The 22,048-nt window shown below is 33.3% G+C and overlaps 1 protein-coding gene across 1 annotated transcript in view; it reads left to right on the plus strand.

The window, feature by feature from the left end:
- Window positions 1-175: 175 nt before the first annotated feature.
- Window positions 176-22,048, plus strand: part of LOC139488894 (putative DBH-like monooxygenase protein 2) — a 30,745-nt gene continuing 8,872 nt past the window's right edge. Inside the window, exons 1-5 of the mRNA XM_071274856.1 lie at window positions 176-221; window positions 12,971-13,169; window positions 14,424-14,556; window positions 14,942-15,046; window positions 15,520-15,699. Of these exons, the coding sequence (XP_071130957.1) occupies window positions 217-221; window positions 12,971-13,169; window positions 14,424-14,556; window positions 14,942-15,046; window positions 15,520-15,699 (622 nt within the window). The 5' untranslated portion in view covers window positions 176-216. The remainder of the gene's footprint in view (window positions 222-12,970; window positions 13,170-14,423; window positions 14,557-14,941; window positions 15,047-15,519; window positions 15,700-22,048) is intronic.

The raw sequence follows: 22,048 nt of genomic DNA on the forward strand, positions 1-22,048 counted from the left end.
TGTATATAGTCTACAACTAAATTGAGCGTCCTCGTAATGAACTTTATACATGTGTACTAAACATAAGCATGATAAACATCTTTCATATACAAAAGCAAATGACAATCACATGGTTTGGATTTTTCGGTCCATCTACTAACCCCAATTAAAACAAGATTGAATATAAATTAATTTTTTTTTGGTTAACGGCCAGAGGAATACTGAAAGACTAGTATAATGAGGTAATTTTTTTAATCCAGTTTTATGTAGTTCAAGATTTTTCTTAACTAGCATATTTCTTTTTGAAATTTATTAGATAGAAATAGCGATCGATTATAACAGAGAACCGTATACTTATCTGTCTATACAAAATCGGGGGTTGATATTTTTTAGACATTTAGATATACTTTGTGAAATTAAAGATGCACAGTTTAATGTACAATCGCCCTAGTTGTCTAGAATTGTGATTTCTTTTGATGAACTGGCAGAGAGGGAAATGTTTTGTCTTTGAAATATTTTAATCTGTTCCTCCGGGGAAAAAATATAAAACATCGAACTCGTATTTGATGAAATATCAGTGTTCGAATGTTTTCACAATTATTTAACTAGCCAATCAGGTTTTTTTATGAAGGAAAACATGTATAACCGAGAATACTTAATATGAATATTGCTATGATTTTAAGTTTGTTTTATTTCGTTCCATATATCACATGTGTCGTAGTTGAGATATTTTCTGATGACTTTTCCATTTAGATAACTTAATCATATTTTCTGTAGTTTAAACTCATAAATATCAACATATGATTAAATTTGCATTTTAATTTGAAGTTTTCTCCATTTTTTTTTTATTTTGGTTGTCTAAGTTCATTTCCTGGTATTAAGTATATGATAATAATTTAAATTATTTTTTGAACAGCGGTATACTTCTGTTACCTTTGTTTATTAAACAATTATACAATTTCTATATCAATCCCGTCCGTGTATATTTACGCATATCCTCAGGACTACACACAATCTCAGACGCTTTGATACTTTCTCTTCATCGTTCATTGGCGACAATTAAAAAGATTTATAAACATAACAAATAACACCATTCGTTTGTTTAACTTGAATTGTTCTTAGTTAACCTTGATGATATGTATTTCTTTTTGTGTTTTTCTTATATCGGATAGATAACCACTGACTTAGCCTATTTCTGCAAAACAACCATCGCATTTTTTTTTTTTGTCATTGTGGTTGTTTCTTTTGTCTAACTGAATATCCTGGTGTTAATGATAATTTATGCATTAATACGATCATATACAATACACAATTTCTATATAAATCCCATTATTGCACGTAGTCAAACTGTCAATAAAAGAAAATGTTGCCTTTTGATATTTTTTACGACAATTAAAAAGTCTAATAAATATAACAAATAAAACCATTCCCTGTCATTTTTTTTTATTTTCAAGATATCATCGGTTTGCTGTCTTGTTATCAATGTATAGATATAAATAACGCGAATTTACCAAAATAAGTATTTTGCTACTATGTTTGCTACTATGTTCGAAGTCAAGAATCTGATGTACAGGGGTTGTCCTTCATAAGTGTTTCTCGTTCTCGTTTTATATAGATTAGAAGCGAGGGTCGAATGATACCAGAGGGAGAGTCAAACTCATAGATAGAAAATAAACCGACAAGGTCATGGCTAAAAATAAAAAGACAAACAGACAAATAATAGTACAGAAGACACAACATAGAATACTTAAGACTTGACCGTTGGTTTCCCTGTTTGAATGGTTTTACACTAGTAATATTTTGTGGCACTTTATAGCTTGATGTTTGGTGTAAGCCAAGGCTCTATGTTGAAGGCGTACCTTGACCTATAATGGTTTACTTTTTATGAATTGTTACTTGGTTGGAGAGCTGTCTCATTTGCAATCATACCACATCTTCCTATATATAATTACAAATATTATAATTAATGTAAACTATCCTTTTAAGTAAGGCAATAACACTTATGTATTTTGTCATTTTGTCAAAAATAAACCAGTAGTATATGAATAAAATGTCAAAGGCAAAAACCTAGCTCTGATAAGTTGTTTTAACACATGACGGATTGGTCACATCTAATGGCCCCGCCGATTTATTAGCGTTCTCAAATGTGCAATGGTAGAAACTGGGAACAAAGTTTCCCTGGTTGTACTGGTTGTAATGATAAATGATTTATTCATTAATTATGTGGCCATTTTTAAGGAAGGCAGTCTGTTTAACCTTCGTCACTAACACCAAAAGCATGCTAAGAAACCGCTCGACGCTTTGTCTGTTTGACGAAGTACTTTAGGTAGATTTTTTTTTCACTTAAATCTTATTGACTTATATGAAATGGAACCATTTTAAATCAAGTCTGTATCGTAATAATGTTGAGTTGTAGAGAGTTAGCAGAATTAACATCTGCCGTGCCGCCATTTCTTGTAAGTCAATAGACATCACTCATTTTACATTTCTATGAAAATGTTTGATTTTATATTTGGCCTGCAGTTTGATCTTTTGTTGTAGCATGTTTGAAACTTTACGTTTACTGTGCAAGAACTCCTGTTAACTGATAGTTTTGAAATTTACATCACTTAATGCACAAGTATATATATATACAGTCCGCCAAAAGTTAAGCACCACCTACTTTTATTGCATCGATTTTTTTTCAAATTTAAAAAATCAGTTGTTCCTCGAAAAATAGAAAACAATCATATAGCAATTTTGCTAATGTATACCATAAACAAACCACAAATATAATTTTGGTCACTTATGAAGGTTCTATGCATATAGGTTTTTCGTTCATAGAAATAGTGTAAATTTTATTTTTTTACAACAATTAATCACCCAATACCATTAAAATTTTCTACACATAATCTTTGGTATGTTTGGCAAATTTAATGTCAATATTTGAGTCAATAGCATGTGTAACAACCTCATTTCCGGTACAGTTTCATAACACAACCTATCTTTCTCGGTACAAGCCTTCAAAACTTTAGTTGAGGAAATCTGTTGCATTAAACAACAAATGCCACTTTTATATCGACAAAGTTTTGTAAAGGTGAATCTCTGCGATTGAGATTTCCGACAATGGCATCTCAGACATGTTTGATAGGGTTCATGCATGGAGTCAAGGAAGGCCAAAAATTAGTGTAAATGGCTGGTTGCTCTTTGGACTCGGTTAAAATTCTAACCCTGCGTGGTATAGCGTTGTCATTCAGGTACAAGTGTCTTGACAATGTTGACGCAAGTGGGGGATTACTAAAATGACGGACTACAATATGTTAAGGCACCAAATCTCTGTATGTCTGTCCGTTTATGTTACCCTGCAGAATATGCATACCCAGCTTATAACGGTATAAGAAGCAACCCCGTACTGGAACACAACCAGCAATGCATGCAGTCCTTGTGCAAATGTTGTTTTTGGTCATAGGCCGTTTTTTCCCCTGTGAAATTCGTATTATGGCGTCTTCTGGCAGTAAAGGAAACTGACTCCCATCTGACCAATGAGTGTTTTGTCAGGTTCTTATGTTCAAGCATAGATGTTCATTATGCTATTTAAACCTGACGGTAGAGTGCCTGCTTGAAGGTACAGGTCTCTATACACCACGACGTGCTCTTCGTTTGCCTTTATAAAGTCGACGGACCAATGTACGAACACTTACACGACCACCTGGAGAAACATTGTATATATAAACGCACATATGACCTTTGATAAAAGGTTGGTTGACTGCTTTATCGGAGTGCAATCTTTTTGGTCGTAATGAATTTTTTTTGTGTATGTAAAAGGTAATTCATAACACCAAACATTAATATTTTTTTTGCAATAGTTAAAAAAATATTGCCAGTTATATTTCGGTGGTGCTTAACTTTTGGCGGACTGTATATATATAAAACCCACGTTTTTTTGGCTTCTTATTATTACATCTCTCATTTAAAAAATCATTTGGCCAAACTTTTTTTTTATCTCTGGAAGCAAGTTATTTTACATTTGGTCAGCAGATTGATTATGGTTGCTTGCGTATCAGACATTTTATATTAGCTGTGCAACCAATTTCTGTTTGCCGATAGTTTTGAATTTTACATCAATGATTTAAAGGAATGATCAGTCATACTTTTGTAAACATGTTACCTCAAGCAATTGCATTGAGCGGGCCAAGTGCAGTATTGATATTGTAAGACTAAACACTACAGTATGCAAAATCACAGACAATACGTGCTGCATATATATTGACATTGGTACTATCTATGGTATACAACACCAAGTTTAAAAGCTTCCATGTTTTTAAGTGCTCGGGAATAGTGATGGTAGCATCTGAGGCATCATTTTAGTACTTTACCGTTTTAATAAAAAAAAAATTAAACAATAACATACACCTATATGGAACACGGGAAACACATTTATAGATAATCACAATGTGTATCGAGGATAATGATAGTTTATCTGTCGACCATTGTAGATGTACGGCGTAAAGTATACTTTACGGTCGATCATCATAGATGATTTAATTGATTTGACTCGCGCGCAGACAATGATAGTTTCTTCTTTGATAATGCATTAACAGTCGATAAGGTGAATTGTTTCGACAATGATAATTAACCTCGACCTAGTGATTTAAAACACGAGTCGTAAATTCGATAATTTTAAATAAAACCGGAAAGGCTTGCAAATTGAAAAATCGATTTTGATTGGCGGTCAACTTTTTTTCTTCTATATTTGCGTTGCGAATTGACGAAAACCACAACACTTCAAGCGAGTGGATGGAAATTAATTCCTTAAAACAATAGTAAAATTGAGAAAGGAAATGGGGAATGTGTCAAAGCGACAACAACCCGACCATAAAGCAGCCGAAGGCCACCAGTGTAACGAGAATTCCCGCACCCGTAGTTGTCCTTCAGCTGGCCCCTAAAAATATGTATACTAGTACAGTGGTAATGGACGTCATACTAAACTCCGAATTATACACAAGAAACTAAAATTAAAAATCATACAAGACTAACAAAGGCCAGAGGCTCCTGACTTGGGACAGGCGCAAAATTGCGGCGGGGTTAAACATGTTTATGAGATCTCAACCCTCCCCCTATACCTATAGCCAATGTAGAAAAGTAAACGCATAACAATACGCACATTAAAATTCAGTTCAAAAGAAGTCCGAGTCCGATGTCAAACGATGTAACAAAAGAAAATATATAAAATGACAATAGTACATAAATAACAACAGACTACTAGCAGTAACTGACATGCCAGCTCCAGACCTCAATTAAACTGATTGAAAGATTATGTCTTCATCATATGAATATCAGGCACAATCCCTCCCGTTAGGGGTTTAGTATCATACTATCATAAAATATATGAGAAGAACATAACCCGTGTCATGCCAATAACTGTTTTTTTTTTGTTTTTTTTTTTTGTTTTTTTTTTTAAATTTTTTTTGTTTTTTTTAAATCCGATGCAAAGACCCTATAAGTGAATCAATATTAAAGCCAAAATATGCAATCTTTAATGACCTGACAACAGTATCGCAACTATATCCCTTCTTAGTAAGTCTGTTTAAAGGTTTTGTAAGCTTTTGAGGTGAATACTGACATTTTTGTGCTTTGAACAGAATATTACCATAAAAGATTGGATGTGAAATACCTGAACGTATAAGATGTCTGCATGTTGAGTTATATTTACGAATTATTTCCTTATATACCTCTTTCTAAACAATGTTGTGTGGATTCACCTATATAAAACTATTAATATGGTTACGCTTTTCCACGAAGAGAAAATTAGATAGATTTGACGAATATCTGATGCATTTACGACTGCGGTTATATTTGCATCTTGAAAAAAAATGAATACAGACTAGTTTCAGATTTATTACAACAACCCTAAATAAAAGTAATATATCTCGAACTTATTACACATTATCAAACATGTGACCTATTCAAGCGTTTTATCATACGAGGTTTATGTGAATTTTACAACAAAGCATTTACTTTATTTAAAACTTATCCAAAGGAATGAATATGACATGCATATATACAAATACAAAATTGTAGTCACATGTTTATGACTCGGCGCATCGCTTTATTTGTCAACCCGAAAGTAAGTATGAATAGAGAATTACATAATTATCCAGAAGGATATTTACAAATTTAAAATCAAATCAAATCAAATAATTCTATTGCCATATAAATCAAAAACATGATCTGGGACAAACATAACATATATACAAAAATACACAATACAATATTAAAATACAAAATGTATCAGTTCAAATTATTGTTTTGGGTCTCCCGTCCTCAGTAAAGGAAACTGTAATTTTAATTTGACTGTGAGATGTGGGGTTTAGTATTATTTCAAGTTTAAGCATGTCATCTTTAGCAGTATCTTTCCACTCCGAACTGATTTTCATTAAGTCAAAATATTTGTTTCTATAAAAGTTATATTTAGGGCATTTGAGAAAGAAGTGTTTTTCGTCCTCTATCTCATTACAGAATTTCAAATGAGGTTATATGATTGTCGTATGCGTTGGTTTGTCAAGTTAATGATTATTATTGTATTGTGTGTTAGATTTGGATCAAAAACTCTTTTTAAAGAATGGCAACACCATTTCAACCTTTCCCAAAACTTGATAAAAATTTAATAGAGTAAAAAAAAGTTTCGCTGTCCTATTCTCTTGAAACAGAGTGGTCTACGTCAACAAAAAATAACCGTTTTGGTTTTCCTGGATGGGTCAATATATATATCAAGAAATTGTTAATAATTACGCGGCTTTAATTTAAAAAGTAAAATCACAAAAATACCGAACTTTGAGGAAAATTAAGTCCCTATTCAAATGGCAAAATAAAAGGACAAAACACATCAAACGAATGGAAAACAACTGTCATATTTCTGACTTGGAACAGGCAATTTCTTATGTAGAAAATGGTGGATTTATAGCTAGCTAAACCTCGCACTTGTATGGCAGTCGCATAATAAGATCATGTTTGTCTTAAATAAAAAACAAAAACAAAATTAAAATTAAAATTGAAAAAAATAATCACTGAAATTTGGATTTTTTTGCAGCAGAATATTGGCCAAAAGCGTGTTTTTTTTAGTTTCTGTAACGACAATTGTAAAGTATAGTAAAGAAACAAATACAACTATATAATTGGTAACTAGTTATTCGTCTGTCAAAATTCCATACTTTTCTTTTTGAAATTCTACCTAACACTTGATATAGGATTAATTAATTAATTAATTAAGTTTCCAGTTTTTAGGAAGGAAGTCTGTCATCAGTGTTCCCAACGACGAAAGGATGCTTAAAAACCGCATGTCTTTGTCTTTCCATCTGTATTTGATAGAAAACGTTCGCTTAAATATTAAGAAATGTAAAAAAAAAAGGTTCGTCTCTTTAAATCAATACATGCATCTTACATAGTTCTCAAAACTTATGTCATATTACACACGTTCGCTCAAAGTTCGAGTCTTCCGGACAATGTTTCAAATAAAATATACAAATGACAAACAAATAATTTAAGTAGTGTTTGAAAGGTAAATTTAAGTTCATTTCACTACGGGCAATACATTTTGCATTTAAAAGAGGTTTGATGGACCGTAAAAACTTCAACCCCAACTTTGATGTTAGTATATAGGACAATGAGCGTCATTCTTCCTATGTTCAATCACCAAGGTGTCAGTGATTTTATTTATCACCTGTGATTTACTATATCTACAATACTTGTTCCCCAAATAATGTACATTTTCAATTAGCTGTTTGTCTTTATTCCTCAACAAAACTCGACTTAAGTGTTTTTGTGTTTTGGTGAGACTAAACATAATATCTTTTTGGAGTCAAAATGGACGGTGGTCGTACAATAAATGACATTTTCTTTGCTAATTTCACATTAATTGGCCGGTGTGAGAAAAATATTTCTCCTAGAGAAATATCTAATCACAGCTAATGATTAAGTAAGCCTTTTCGTAATTTATTTTACAATTCTATCATTTAGTTAAGTTTCCAATAACAAAATGTATTTTCCTTTTAATCCATACAAAATGTGCCATTTTGTCGCCACCTGTAGCTTTAAAAAATGCACGGTGACCTATTATTTTTATTATAGTTCTGACATCAGACTCGGACTTCTCTTGCACTGAATTTTAAATGTGCGTACTGTTATGCATTTACTTTTCTACATTGGCTAGAGGTAGATCTCATAAATATGTTTAACCCCGCCGCATTTTTGCGCCTGTCCCAAGTCAGGAGCCTCTGGCCTTTGTTAGTCTTGTATTATTTCAATTTTAGTTTCTGCTGTTGTTTTTTCTATGGTCGGGTTGTTGTCTCTTTGACACATTCCCCATTTCCATTCTCAATTTTATTGAACATATATCAATACATACTACGTTTTGGCAAAGTATGAACAATTTCTGTTATTTTTTTATTTAAGACACTCATACCACCTGAACTTTTAATCTCAATTTTAAATTATATCATATTTGTCATCCATTTGGTAATTATAGGTTTCATAACGAATGAGAATTAGATATCGATTGATACCAACTCGAGTTATTTAATTTCAATAATAATAAACGAGCCTATGGCGAGTTTATTATTATTGAAATTAAATAACGAGAGTTGATATCAAGCTATATCTAATTCTCACAAGTTGTTAAACCTATTTCTCTCATGGCAAAAACTTGTTTTATGCGTGGCCTATTTGTTGCGAGTTGTGTTGCTACGGCCGTTTTTCTTTGCAACGCGTACTGATCTTTCTCTTATGGTTGGGGCCTGTTATCTAATTTGTAACAAGTGTATTGACACGTTATTTCTACAATAATTAACAAATACCTCACTTGTTGCGCCTTTAAATCTTCTTTTTATCAAATTTTATTACATTCTGAAGCGGCATAGAAGCCAGAAAACGCCCGGTGTTTATGTATGACACCGGAAGCATACCTATGACGTCACGTAGTGTAGGGACCAAAGAAGATAGCATCTTTTTCGCGGAATTTTCTTTAATGAAGATTTTACACTGAAATTGTGATTGAAATTTAATTATGAACTTGTTTTGCATTAGAATAGAGATAACTGTATTGTATTTGAAGCTTTCCGGACGTCCATCGGTAGTTTTACTGTCGCATACAGAGGGAAATTAAAATTGGAAGTTGTGCCAGTTATAATTGCCCTTTGCTCCGTTACATAACCGTACACGGGTTCCTTTCTTTATTTCTTCGTCCATGATAAGATTTATATTAGATAGTGCAGACGATAAAGCAGACGAAAATCGCGAAAACCGGAAGTAAACAATCAGTTGTCAAGAGAAAAAGTAGTCCCGGCATGACCTTTTCCAGTGAATAATGACCTGATCAACGGCCAATGAAAATATTGGAAATTTACGAGATAAGCCAATCAAATTAACGTAATTTTGATATCACTTTTCATATCACACTCCGTACGGTGTGATACGAAAAATATCTATTCACAGGCCCCAACCATGAGAGAATCATACCTAAAACTATTTATGCGCAATGTTCCCCTACAAAGGCCGTATTGATCTTAATATAAACATCTGTATTTTGTTCTGCGGCCTGTTTAAATGGTTACAAATGAAGAACCAAGGGTATCTCAGTACATGAGTTAATGTTTATTTAGAAAAGAGAACACGACAAAAGTAAAGAGAAAAAAAAAGAGAAGCCCGCAAACCGCAACCCCCAACCTGCACCCAGTTTTTCACATTCATACGCTATATGTATCCTTGATTCAAATGTTTGAAAGACAAAGAGCGTTTCTTTCACATCCCGAATATGAAATAGAATAAAACGAATGTCACTATGTGCATAATATATGGTATCATTTAACATTCTTAACCATACTGTGTTATAATCAACCAAATTAGAAAATAAATTAGATAAAAATTATCAAGTATAAATCAAATAATAAACCTAACAATAACAATTATCCTCACTTTGAGCACTACTAGTAAGTAGTAACATATATGATAATGTATTCATTTCAACATTCAACAGGGAAATGTTTGACTTATGTTAGTGTGACATTGAAATGAAGGACTGCTTCGTTGAAGTGTCAGTGTAACTTTGAAATGAAGGACGGTAATAAAAGCATACTGTGATATTTTCATAAGGTAATCGTTGTTGACCAATTAAAGGTTAATTGATTTATAAACTGTAGCATACAGTCTGAGTGACCACTTATTTACTTTCATTACATGGTTCCGCAAATACACGTACATTCGCTATTCGACTATCCATACAATATCATTTACAACAAGTTCCCACAAGTTATAAATTTGATAAAAAGTCGAAAATGATTTTGAAATTTAATGTAGAAAAGTAAATAAAATTCAACTTATTTCATAAGGCATGCAAAATTGATAAAGAAAAATGATTCAATAAGCCAACATTTTATTTTTAAATAATCTTAATTTATGAACCATTTTTGACACATTTATGACATATTGAAGGGTTATTTATCAACCAACATTGTATTGATTATTAGGACGATACACATTTATGGTCATATACTCAACCACAATACATCCTTACAAAACTTAAATTTACCCTTTCCAAAATGGGGTTCGTATATCTAGATTACGTGCCCTTACAACAGAATGATTATGCCTTATGAAACATATCGAGCTGTCATTCTGCAGATAAATGGTTTGATCTACACTTCTTAGTAGAAATTTAATGGTGTTATATGTCCACTTTTGATAACATTGGAAAACGCTTATAGTTAAAATCAAAATTATATCTCTCTTTAACTATAATACGACATTTTTACACTCTACTAGGTTTTGTCAGAACTACACTAAGCTATTTCATCACTCCCATTATATTCTAATGCTTTTTTAATTTAGCTGGTTCAAAGGAAAGTATTACATAGCGTTGTATCTCCTCTATTTGTCATGTATTTTTGCTGATAAATGATTGCTATCCAAATTATATTAGTAATACTTTCATAAACTTCCTTATCTTGACGACAATATGTGCACAAAACAAACAGACATATTTGATCTTTATCACTTAAAAACAAATAACTATCTCAACAAAGAAAAGCAAAACGACATAAAGACACTCCATAGAAAACATGCATAAATAAAAAAGGAAAGACAAGAATACAAAATGCCCGTAGCACACTAGAGGGAGGAGGATGTGTAAATACATGGTATCTTCGTTTGAACTTTTAAGAAGCTGTCTGCTTAGACACTGGTAGTGTCAAAAATCATCAAAAAATTAAAACGAGTTTTATTAATGATTTGGAAGGAAGAGCCTAGTGATAGTTAGAGATGAAATAGAAATTTGAACTTTATAATATCAAAACTGTTGCTTTCCAACATGCAACCTTTATGACCCTAGAATAATAGTTATAGTATTGCTGCCAGATGCATTTTTTTGCATTCATGAGGCATCGAATTTAATTTCCCAATTCCGATCGCTGCTTGGCTTCATATTTATACATCCCAACTATACAAACAAACGTCATTCATTGGTCAAGTATGACCATCTTTCCCAGTAAAAATTTTACGACAACAAATATATAAGGATCAGATTTTTGTATCTATTTATGAGAAATATTTATAATAAAAAAAACATCGTTATGATTAATAATTTCAACACATTATTGTCATTCAATTTCAACAGATCAGTGCATTCGGCTTCGGAGAATAACAGTTTTTTCTCTGAAAATGAATAAGATTAACTGTGAAAATTATCGCATGTTCAATAGAAATATATTGCTCCTAGTATAATCAAAATGAAAGTATTTCACAATTATTCGACAGTAAAGATATGTTGCAAAGCCAGGGCAAAAAATTATAATTAGCTCAGTGTCACAAACGGAGCGGTAAAACCTTCAGATTATACAATCAATAAATGATTATGTTGAAAAGGTATATTTCGGTAAATAAAACTTTACTTTGATTTTACTATTCTCAATACTCTGTTCGTGCAAAACACTCAATATCTACTTATATGTTTATCGATTTAAAGCTTGCATACCTCTTAGCTAGATTAAGCTAATAAACATTGATACTAGTTATTCACTTGCAAGTGAATAAGTCGACCTCATTAAATCCGTATTCATGTGAACTCCAATTTAACCCCGTAGAAAGAGATAGAGTAACGCATGCATTGTCCGTGTATGGGTATTTAAAGGAAAAGAATGTCAACATTGAAAGTGAAACTTGGTAAATAATTTGATTAACTGGTTCGATCCACACAAAACTATTCTTATAAAGGTCAAAACAAAGATTAACATATTTGTTTAATCTACAATACAAAATTTAACAGACCTATAAAACTCCTATTCCACGAGTTGCTTAATCTATTTATATCTATATTTATGTTTACATCGCTTATATGGTCATAGAAGGGTCAACTCGATAGTTAATTAGATGGGTGTCTTTGCTAAAATTCACATGAAACGAAGCTGCATCTTATTGAGACCATGTCCTGTAAATTGTTTATTTTATACTTTTGATAGTTTGGAAAAATGTTTTATATTGTTATAAATAAAATATGAGAATTTGAGTCTAATCGGTGAATATGAATTTGGTAGCTAGTGCCCCTTTAAGACTTATAATTTTTTCATCTGTTTATTTATTATTATATATATATCAGAAATACAATATAGGTATAGTATTTCAGGAATCGCACTATTGTCTGATACTCAAAGGGTATATTGGTGACAAACAGTTGGTATTTTGTTGTTCTACAAATGCGCCCTTAATATAGATATATTGTTTGTAAAATTGTATCAATTTCGTCTTTCACTGAACTTATATAGCTAGTTTATTTGTTTTATGCATATTATATTAGGGGGCTTAGCAGAATTACTCGGAAGACCATGATGGCGACGGGACAGTCAGTTGGTGCTGTCCTTTTATACCACAGAAACATGTTGATATTGGCATTATTGTTATAGCATGCTGTCTTTTATTTAAAATCTAATTCCTGATTTATGTTTTTAATTATTTATTTGTATGGCAGGATTGGAACATTACTCAAAACTCTTTTCTGTGTCGGCATTGCAACTGCCTATCCTAACTTCAAAGATATCCTACCGAATGGTAACGAGGTACCACATCCATGTAAAGCAAACTACGTGTGGCATGGTGTAGGCCACAACAATCCACTTGGAGGTGGAAGTAGAAACCAGTTTGGTTTGGATTTTAAAACAGCGGGATTGGTATGTTGAAAATATAACTTTCATACCACACAACTAAAATAGATAGATTAATTGTTGTTTGTTTGACGTGTTGTGGTTATCTACATATGACTGTATATGATATATGAAATCATTAGGATTGTTTTGTTCAGCCTGACCAAGATGAAGAACAGAAGATTTAAACCATCTTTGGAGGTTTTATTAATAAGGATCGAAATTTTATATTGAAGCAGACTATGCATGCAATAGAGTTTAAACGTAGGGTCTTGAACGTTCGGACTTCCTAAACGAGGCATTTTTTTAGGTTTGCACTAGGTGTTCATACTCATGAATGTTTCTTATAATTGATGGTTCTTGCAGTTTATTCAAAGTGGATTTAGTAGCCAAAAACTTTGATAATACACTTCAAGAAAAACATGTACAGGTAAAGTGATTCTTCATTGAGATAGCCGAAAATTTAGAAAAAGTACCATGAACGGAACATTTGAGTATTCACATTTGAAGCACTACTGAAACCTTTTTGGTCAAACATGTAAAACACATTGGGTAGAGTAGTTGAGGTATGTCGCTTATTCAAAATATCCTACCTTACAATTTCATATAACTGATTATCTTATTCATTTTTATTCATCAATGATCATAATCCATTTTGCAATGACACCAGACATACAATTATATTTTTGACCTTCCGTTTTTCTCGAGTTGAATAGAATACAGAAAGTTGGCATGTATAAAAACAAATGCATGTAAAGAGATGCATCCGTCCGATTTGGAGGAATACGCCGACACGTTTGTTAAAATTGGCCATTATTTCTTGTTCCGTGTGTAATAAAAGTTTCACAATCTGCGCATGGTCAAACAGTTCGAGGGTTCGATCATGTTGTGGCTTATTGATTTGACCAACCATTTTTTCCACTGGCTACCGAAATAGGCTGTGCATCTCGAAGTAGGTGTACCTTCCTGAATCATATCTAAGTATTTTGATCTTTATAAATAGATTTTATGTATTGACAGCACACACGGTAGCATCCTTTATTCTTATTCATGTCTTATTTGATTAAGTATACAACACCAATCATTGAACGTTAATCAATCAACAATCAATCAGTGTTTTGGGATTAACTTTTGGTTACTTATCATTTATCTATTTTTGTTTGTTCCTAATAGAAAGAATGTAAAAGATTTGAACAAAAAAAATAAGTGATAACATGTAGAAAATCGTTGGCTCTGTCGGATCTCGTGCAAACAATCTCATCAAAATTCATTTGTATTTAGTCATGGACACCTGAATTATGTAGAAAAGATTCTGATGGAGACGGACGAACAAATGGCGAAGAACTTGGAGATCCGGAATGTGTCTGGAAAACAGGAAGTTTCCCATCACGTTTATCAGATATAACACATCCAGGTAAGATTGAAAACTGAAGTGAGACATGTTTCGATCAGGAGGTCTTATGTCATTCTCGGTTATAACGGGAATTTGTTTAAATTCCAGTTTTTTTTATAAATGGCGAAAATAAATGCTAGATTTTTCTTTACTAATATTTGCTTATTTTTGGTACTATAAATCAAAATGTTGCATGCATCAAAGCTACCTTTGGTCATTCGCCTTTCCATCCGAATTGGGTTTTTTTTTCAATCTTGAGCATAGGAATTCGTGGCCTCAGACACGTTCTTCTTTTAGTTTCTTTGGTCATTTGTGTTTTATACTGATTGTATCGGCACCATTGAGTTAATATCTGATATCAAACACCCAAGCAATGAATTTATTTGATAATTATGACAATTTTCAGGAGTTTGTACATTATCAGATGGGTCCATCTGCGATGCTGATAAGGGAGGGGTAGATTGTCAAGTGGAAGATGGACTGAAAAACTGCGATGTTTTGAAAGAACCAGGTAAAACTCTTAAAAAATGGTAGAGAACTACACACAGGTTTAAGATACTGAACAAGATTTTATCAGTTATTACTGTACTGTAAAAGAAAAAAAGAGACAAAGGCTATAGGAACTTGGCTTAGCTAACGAACCCCTGATACTGTTTACATCTGACAGATATATGGAATTTGTAATGATATATCAACTTAACGGCACAGGAACCCAACTACAAAGTCAATATATGTATCATGTAATAACAGTGGTCGTAACATAACCGCAACATAACGCCAATCCTGATAAAGCCGCGAGTGTTTAACGTTTTAAATATCTAAGAGATCATTTCGAAAAAGAAATAGAAAAAAAAGAATATGACAATTTTTGACTTATTTCTTAATTACTTGATTATGTGAGGTTAAAGTTGCTTTGACAGCAAGCTGATACTTTGTGTCTAATTTCTTTAATCCAGACATTTAGTTCGTGCGATTGTGTTTCAGAGACATTAAATACAACCATTCGCTTTCCTGAGACAGCAGTACCAGCTGAAGAAACAACGTATTCCTGTATGATCTTCAATCTTCCTTCTGACCAAGATTATCATCTGATGGCATATGAACCTAACATTGATAATGAGATGGTCATGCATCATATAATAATTTACGGATGTGATCCGAATGGTAGGTACAATGTGACAACAACACAAATATCATGCGACCTAATCGTTTTCTGGATTTACTGTCGTTACAAATGTTCAATGCCGAAAATTTAAAAATCAAGGATGTATTAAAATGTAGTTATAAGTCTCAACAAGTCTCATAACATACAACCAAACAAATACATGCGACAAATAGATCATTTATTTAGATGTTAAACAAAACGGCCTCATATAGTTATGTACTCAACATGTTTTTTCAAGTGTATAAACATGGCAAAAATGTGCAAAGTTGTTAAATTTTACAATTACTTTCGTTTTACCCCCTCCCTACAAGGTTAAAATGTAATATAAGTATAGTTTTGAAAAATTTGCCATGAATGTATTACTTCAAGAAAACTTCAATCGAGGACAAAAACAATCATATTATTCATATGACATAATTCATAATATTCCTGACCAAGAGTATCCGTTGATACGTTTAAAAATGACTATTGTACCAATGTTTTAACTCACTCGGGCAAAGTTGACGTTATGTGAATTAGTTATAAGTGTCACATTTTGTATTGCACCAGTGTCCTATAGGGCTCCGTAACTATTTCAGCTTGACATACTGAATCTTATTTTTAGCTCACCTGGCCCATCACTTTGCGTCCGGCGTCCGTCGTCCGTCGTCGTCCGTCGTCCGTCGTCCGTCGTCGTCCGTCGTCCGTCGTCGTCCGTCGTCCGTCGTCCGTCGTCGTTGTTAACTTTTACAAAAATCTTCTCCTTTGAAACTGCTGGGCCAAATTAAACCAAACTTGTCCACAATCATCATTGGGGTATCTAGTTTAAAAAATGTGTCCGGTGACCCGGCCAACCAACCAAGATGGCCGCCATGGCTCAAAATAGAACATAGGGGTAAAATGCAGTTTTTGGCTTATAACTCAACAACCAAAGCATTTAGAGCAAATCTGACGGCGTAAAATCGTTTATCAGGTCAAGATCTATCTGCCCTGGAATTTTCAGATGAATCCGACAACCCGTTGTTGGGTTGCTGCCCCTGAATTGGTAATTTTAGGGAATTTTTGCTGTTTTTGGTTATTATCTTGAATATTATTATAGATAGAGATAAACTGTAACATCAATAATGTTCAGCAAAGTAAGATTTACAAATAAGTCAACATGACCGAAATGGTCAGTTGACCCCTTTAGAAGTTATTGCCCTTTAAAGTCAATTTTTAACCATTTTTCGTAAATCTTAGTAATCTTTTACAAAAATCTTCTCCTCTGAAACTACTGGTCCAAATTAAACCAAACTTGGCCACAATCATCATTGGGGTATATTGTTTTAAAAATGTGTGGCGCGACCCGGCCAACCAACCAAGATGGCCGCCACAGCCAAAAATAGAACATAGAGGTAAAATGCAGTTTTTTGGCTTATAACTCAAAAACCAAAGCATTTAGAGCAAATCTGACAGTAAAATTGCTTATCAGGTCAAGATCTATCTGCCCTGAAATTTTCAGATGAATTGGACAACCCGTTGTTGGGTTGCTGCCCCTGAATTGGAAATTTTAGGGAAATTTTGCTGTTTTTGGTTATTATCTTGAATATTATTATAGATAGAGATAAACTGTAAACAGCAATAATGTTCAGCAAAGTAAGATTTACAAATAAGTCAACATGACCAAAATGGTCAGTTGACCCCTTTAGGAGTTATTGCCCTTTATAGCCAATTTTTAACCATTTTTCGTAAATCTTAGTTATCTTTTACAAAAATCTTCTCCCCTGAAACTACTGGGCCAAATTAAAGTAAACTTGGCCACAATCATCATTGGGATATTTAGTGTAAAAAATGTGTGGCGTGACCCGGCCAACCAACCAAGATGGCCGCCACAGCTAAAAATAGAACATAGAGGTAAAATTCAGTTTTTGTCTTATAACTCAAAAACCAAAGCATTTAAAGTAAATCTGACATGAAGTAAAATTGTTTATCAGGTCAAGATCTATCTGCCCTAAAATTTTCAGATGAATCCGACAACCCGTTGTTGGGTTGCTGCCCCTGAATTGGTAATTTTAGGGAATTTTTGCTGTTTTTGGTTATTATCTTGAATATTATTATAGATAGAGATAAACTGTAAACAGCAATAATGTTCAGCAAAGTAAGATTTACAAATAAGTCAACATGACCGAAATGGTCAGTTGACCCCTTTAGAAGTTATTGCCCTTTAAAGTCAATTTTTAACCATTTTTCGTAAATCTTAGTAATCTTTTACAAAAATCTTCTCCTCTGAAACTACTGGTCCAAATTAAACCAAACTTGGCCACAATCATCATTGGGGTATATTGTTTTAAAAATGTGTGGCGCGACCCGGCCAACCAACCAAGATGGCCGCCACAGCCAAAAATAGAACATAGAGGTAAAATGCAGTTTTTTGGCTTATAACTCAAAAACCAAAGCATTTAGAGCAAATCTGACAGTAAAATTGCTTATCAGGTCAAGATCTATCTGCCCTGAAATTTTCAGATGAATTGGACAACCCGTTGTTGGGTTGCTGCCCCTGAATTGGAAATTTTAGGGAAATTTTGCTGTTTTTGGTTATTATCTTGAATATTATTATAGATAGAGATAAACTGTAAACAGCAATAATGTTCAGCAAAGTAAGATTTACAAATAAGTCAACATGACCAAAATGGTCAGTTGACCCCTTTAGGAGTTATTGCCCTTTATAGCCAATTTTTAACCATTTTTCGTAAATCTTAGTTATCTTTTACAAAAATCTTCTCCCCTGAAACTACTGGGCCAAATTAAAGTAAACTTGGCCACAATCATCATTGGGATATTTAGTGTAAAAAATGTGTGGCGTGACCCGGCCAACCAACCAAGATGGCCGCCACAGCTAAAAATAGAACATAGAGGTAAAATTCAGTTTTTGTCTTATAACTCAAAAACCAAAGCATTTAAAGTAAATCTGACATGAAGTAAAATTGTTTATCAGGTCAAGATCTATCTGCCCTAAAATTTTCAGATGAATCCGACAACCCGTTGTTGGGTTGCTGCCCCTGAATTGGTAATTTTAGGGAATTTTTGCTGTTTTTGGTTATTATCTTGAATATTATTATAGATAGAGATAAACTGTAAACAGCAATAATGTTCAGCAAAGTAAGATTTACAAATAAGTCAACATGACCGAAATGGTCAGTTGACCCCTTTAGAAGTTATTGCCCTTTATAGTCAATTTTTAACCATTTTTCGTAAATCTTAGTAATCTTACAAAAATCTTCTCCTCTGAAACTACTGGGCCAAATTAAACCAAACTTGGCCACAATCATCATTGAGGTATATTGTTTTAAAAATGTGTGGCGCGACCCGACCAACCAACCAAGATGGCCGCCACAGCCAAAAATAGAACATAGAGGTAAAATGCAGTTTTTTGGCTTATAACTCAAAAACCAAAGCATTTAGAGCAAATCTGACAGTCAAATTGTTTATCAGGTCAAGATCTATCTGCCCTGAAATTTTCAGATGAATCCGACAACCCGTTGTTGGGTTGCTGCCCCTGAATTGGTAATTTTAGGGAATTTTTGCTGTTTTTGGTTATTATCTTGAATATTATTATAGATAGAGATAAACTGTAAACAGCAATAATGTTCAGCAAAGTAAGATTTACAAATAAGTCAACATGACCGAAATGGTCAGTTGACCCCTTTAGAAGTTATTGCCCTTTATAGTCAATTTTTAACCATTTTTCGTAAATCTTAGTAATCTTTTACAAAAATCTTCTCCTCTGAAACTACTGGTCCAAATTAAACCAAACTTGGCCACAATCATCATTGGGGTATATTGTTTTAAAAATGTGTGGCGCGACCCGGCCAACCAACCAAGATGGCCGCCACAGCCAAAAATAGAACATAGAGGTAAAATGCAGTTTTTTGGCTTATAACTCAAAAACCAAAGCATTTAGAGCAAATCTGACAGTAAAATTGCTTATCAGGTCAAGATCTATCTGCCCTAAAATTTTCAGATGAATTGGACAACCCGTTGTTGGGTTGCTGCCCCTGAATTGGAAATTTTAGGGAAATTTTGCTGTTTTTGGTTATTATCTTGAATATTATTATAGATAGAGATAAACTGTAAACAGCAATAATGTTCAGCAAAGTAAGATTTACAAATAAGTCAACATGACCAAAATGGTCAGTTGACCCCTTTAGGAGTTATTGCCCTTTATAGCCAATTTTTAACCATTTTTCGTAAATCTTAGTTATCTTTTACAAAAATCTTCTCCCCTGAAACTACTGGGTCAAATTAAAGTAAACTTGGCCACAATCATCATTGGGATATTTAGTGTAAAAAATGTGTGGCGTGACCCGGCCAACCAACCAAGATGGCCGCCACAGCTAAAAATAGAACATAGAGGTAAAATTCAGTTGTTGTCTTATAACTCAAAAACCAAAGCATTTAAAGTAATCTGACATGAGGTAAAATTGTTTATCAGGTCAAGATCTATCTGCCCTGAAATTTTCAGATGAATCCGACAACCCGTTGTTGGGTTGCTGCCCCTGAATTGGTAATTTTAGGGAATTTTTGCTGTTTTTGGTTATTATCTTGAATATTATTATACATAGAGATAAACTGTAAACAGCAATAATGTTCAGTAAAGTAAGATTTACAAATAAGTCAACATGACCGAAATGGTCAGTTGACCCCTTTAGAAGTTATTGCCCTTTATAGTCAATTTTTAACCATTTTTCGTAAATCTTAGTAATCTTTTACAAAAATCTTCTCCTCTGAAACTACTGGGCCAAATTAAACCAAACTTGGCCACAATCATCATTGAGGTATATTGTTTTAAAAATCTGTGGCGCGACCCGACCAACCAACCAAGATGGCCGCCACAGCCAAAAATAGAACATAGAGGTAAAATGCAGTTTTTTGGCTTATAACTCAAAAACCAAAGCATTTAGAGCAAATCTGACAGTAAAATTGTTTATCAGGTCAAGATCTATCTGCCCTGAAATTTTCAAATGAATCCGACAACCCGTTGTTGGGTTGCTGCCCCTGAATTGGTAATTTTAGGGAATTTTTGCTGTTTTTGGTTATTATCTTGAATATTATTATAGATAGAGATAAACTGTAAACAGCAATAATGTTCAGCAAAGTAAGATTTACAAATAAGTCAACATGACCGAAATGGTCAGTTGACCCCTTTAGAAGTAATTGCCCTTTATAGTCAATTTTTAACCATTTTTCGTAAATCTTAGTAATCTTTTACAAAAATCTTCTCCTCTGAAACTACTGGTTTAAATTAAACCAAACTTGGCCACAATCAACATTGGGGTATATTGTTTTAAAAATGTGTGGCGCGACCCGACCAACCAACCAAGATGGCCGCCACAGCCAAAAATAGAACATAGAGGTAAAATGCAGTTTTTTGGCTTATAACTCAAAAACCAAAGCATTTAGAGCAAATCTGACAGGAAAATTGCTTATCAGGTCAAGATCTATCTGCCCTGAAATTTTCAGATGAATTGGACAACCCGTTGTTGGGTTGCTGCCCCTGAATTGGAAATTTTAGGGAAATTTTGCTGTTTTTGGTTATTATCTTGAATATTATTATAGATAGAGATAAACTGTAAACAGCAATAATGTTCAGCAAAGTAAGATTTACAAATAAGTCAACATGACCGAAATGGTCAGTTGACCCCTTTAGAAGTTATTGCCCTTTATAGTCAATTTTTAACCATTTTTCGTAAATCTTAGTTATCTTTTACAAAAATCTTCTCCTCTGAAACTACTGGGTCAAATTAAACCAAACTTGGCCACAATCATCATTGGGGTATATAGTTTTTAAAATGTGTGGCGCGACCCGGCCAACCAACCAAGATGGCCGCCACAGCCGAAAATAGAACATAGAGGTAAAATGCAGTTTTTTGGCTTATAACTCAAAAACCAAAGCATTTAGAGCAAATCTGACAGTAAAATTGCTTATCAGGTCAAGATCTATCTGCCCTGAAATTTTCAGATGAATTGGACAACCCGTTGTTGGGTTGCTGCCCCTGAATTGGAAATTTTAGGGAAATTTTGCTGTTTTTGGTTATTATCTTGAATATTATTATAGATAGAGATAAACTGTAAACAGCAATAATGTTCAGCAAAGTCAGATTTACAAATAAGTCAACATGACTGAAACGGTCGGTTGACCCCTTTAGGAGTTATTGCCCTTTACAGTCAATTTTTAACCATTTTTCGTAAATCTTAGTAATCTTTTAAAAATATCTTCAGTAAAGTAAGATGTACAAACACATCACCATCACCAAAACACAATTTTGTCATGAATCCATCTGCGTCCTTTGTTTAATATTCACATAGACCAAGGTGAGCGACACAGGCTCT

The sequence above is a fragment of the Mytilus edulis genome, chromosome 9, assembly GCF_963676685.1.
Source record: "Mytilus edulis chromosome 9, xbMytEdul2.2, whole genome shotgun sequence".
In the NCBI taxonomy this organism is placed as follows: domain Eukaryota; kingdom Metazoa; phylum Mollusca; class Bivalvia; order Mytilida; family Mytilidae; genus Mytilus; species Mytilus edulis.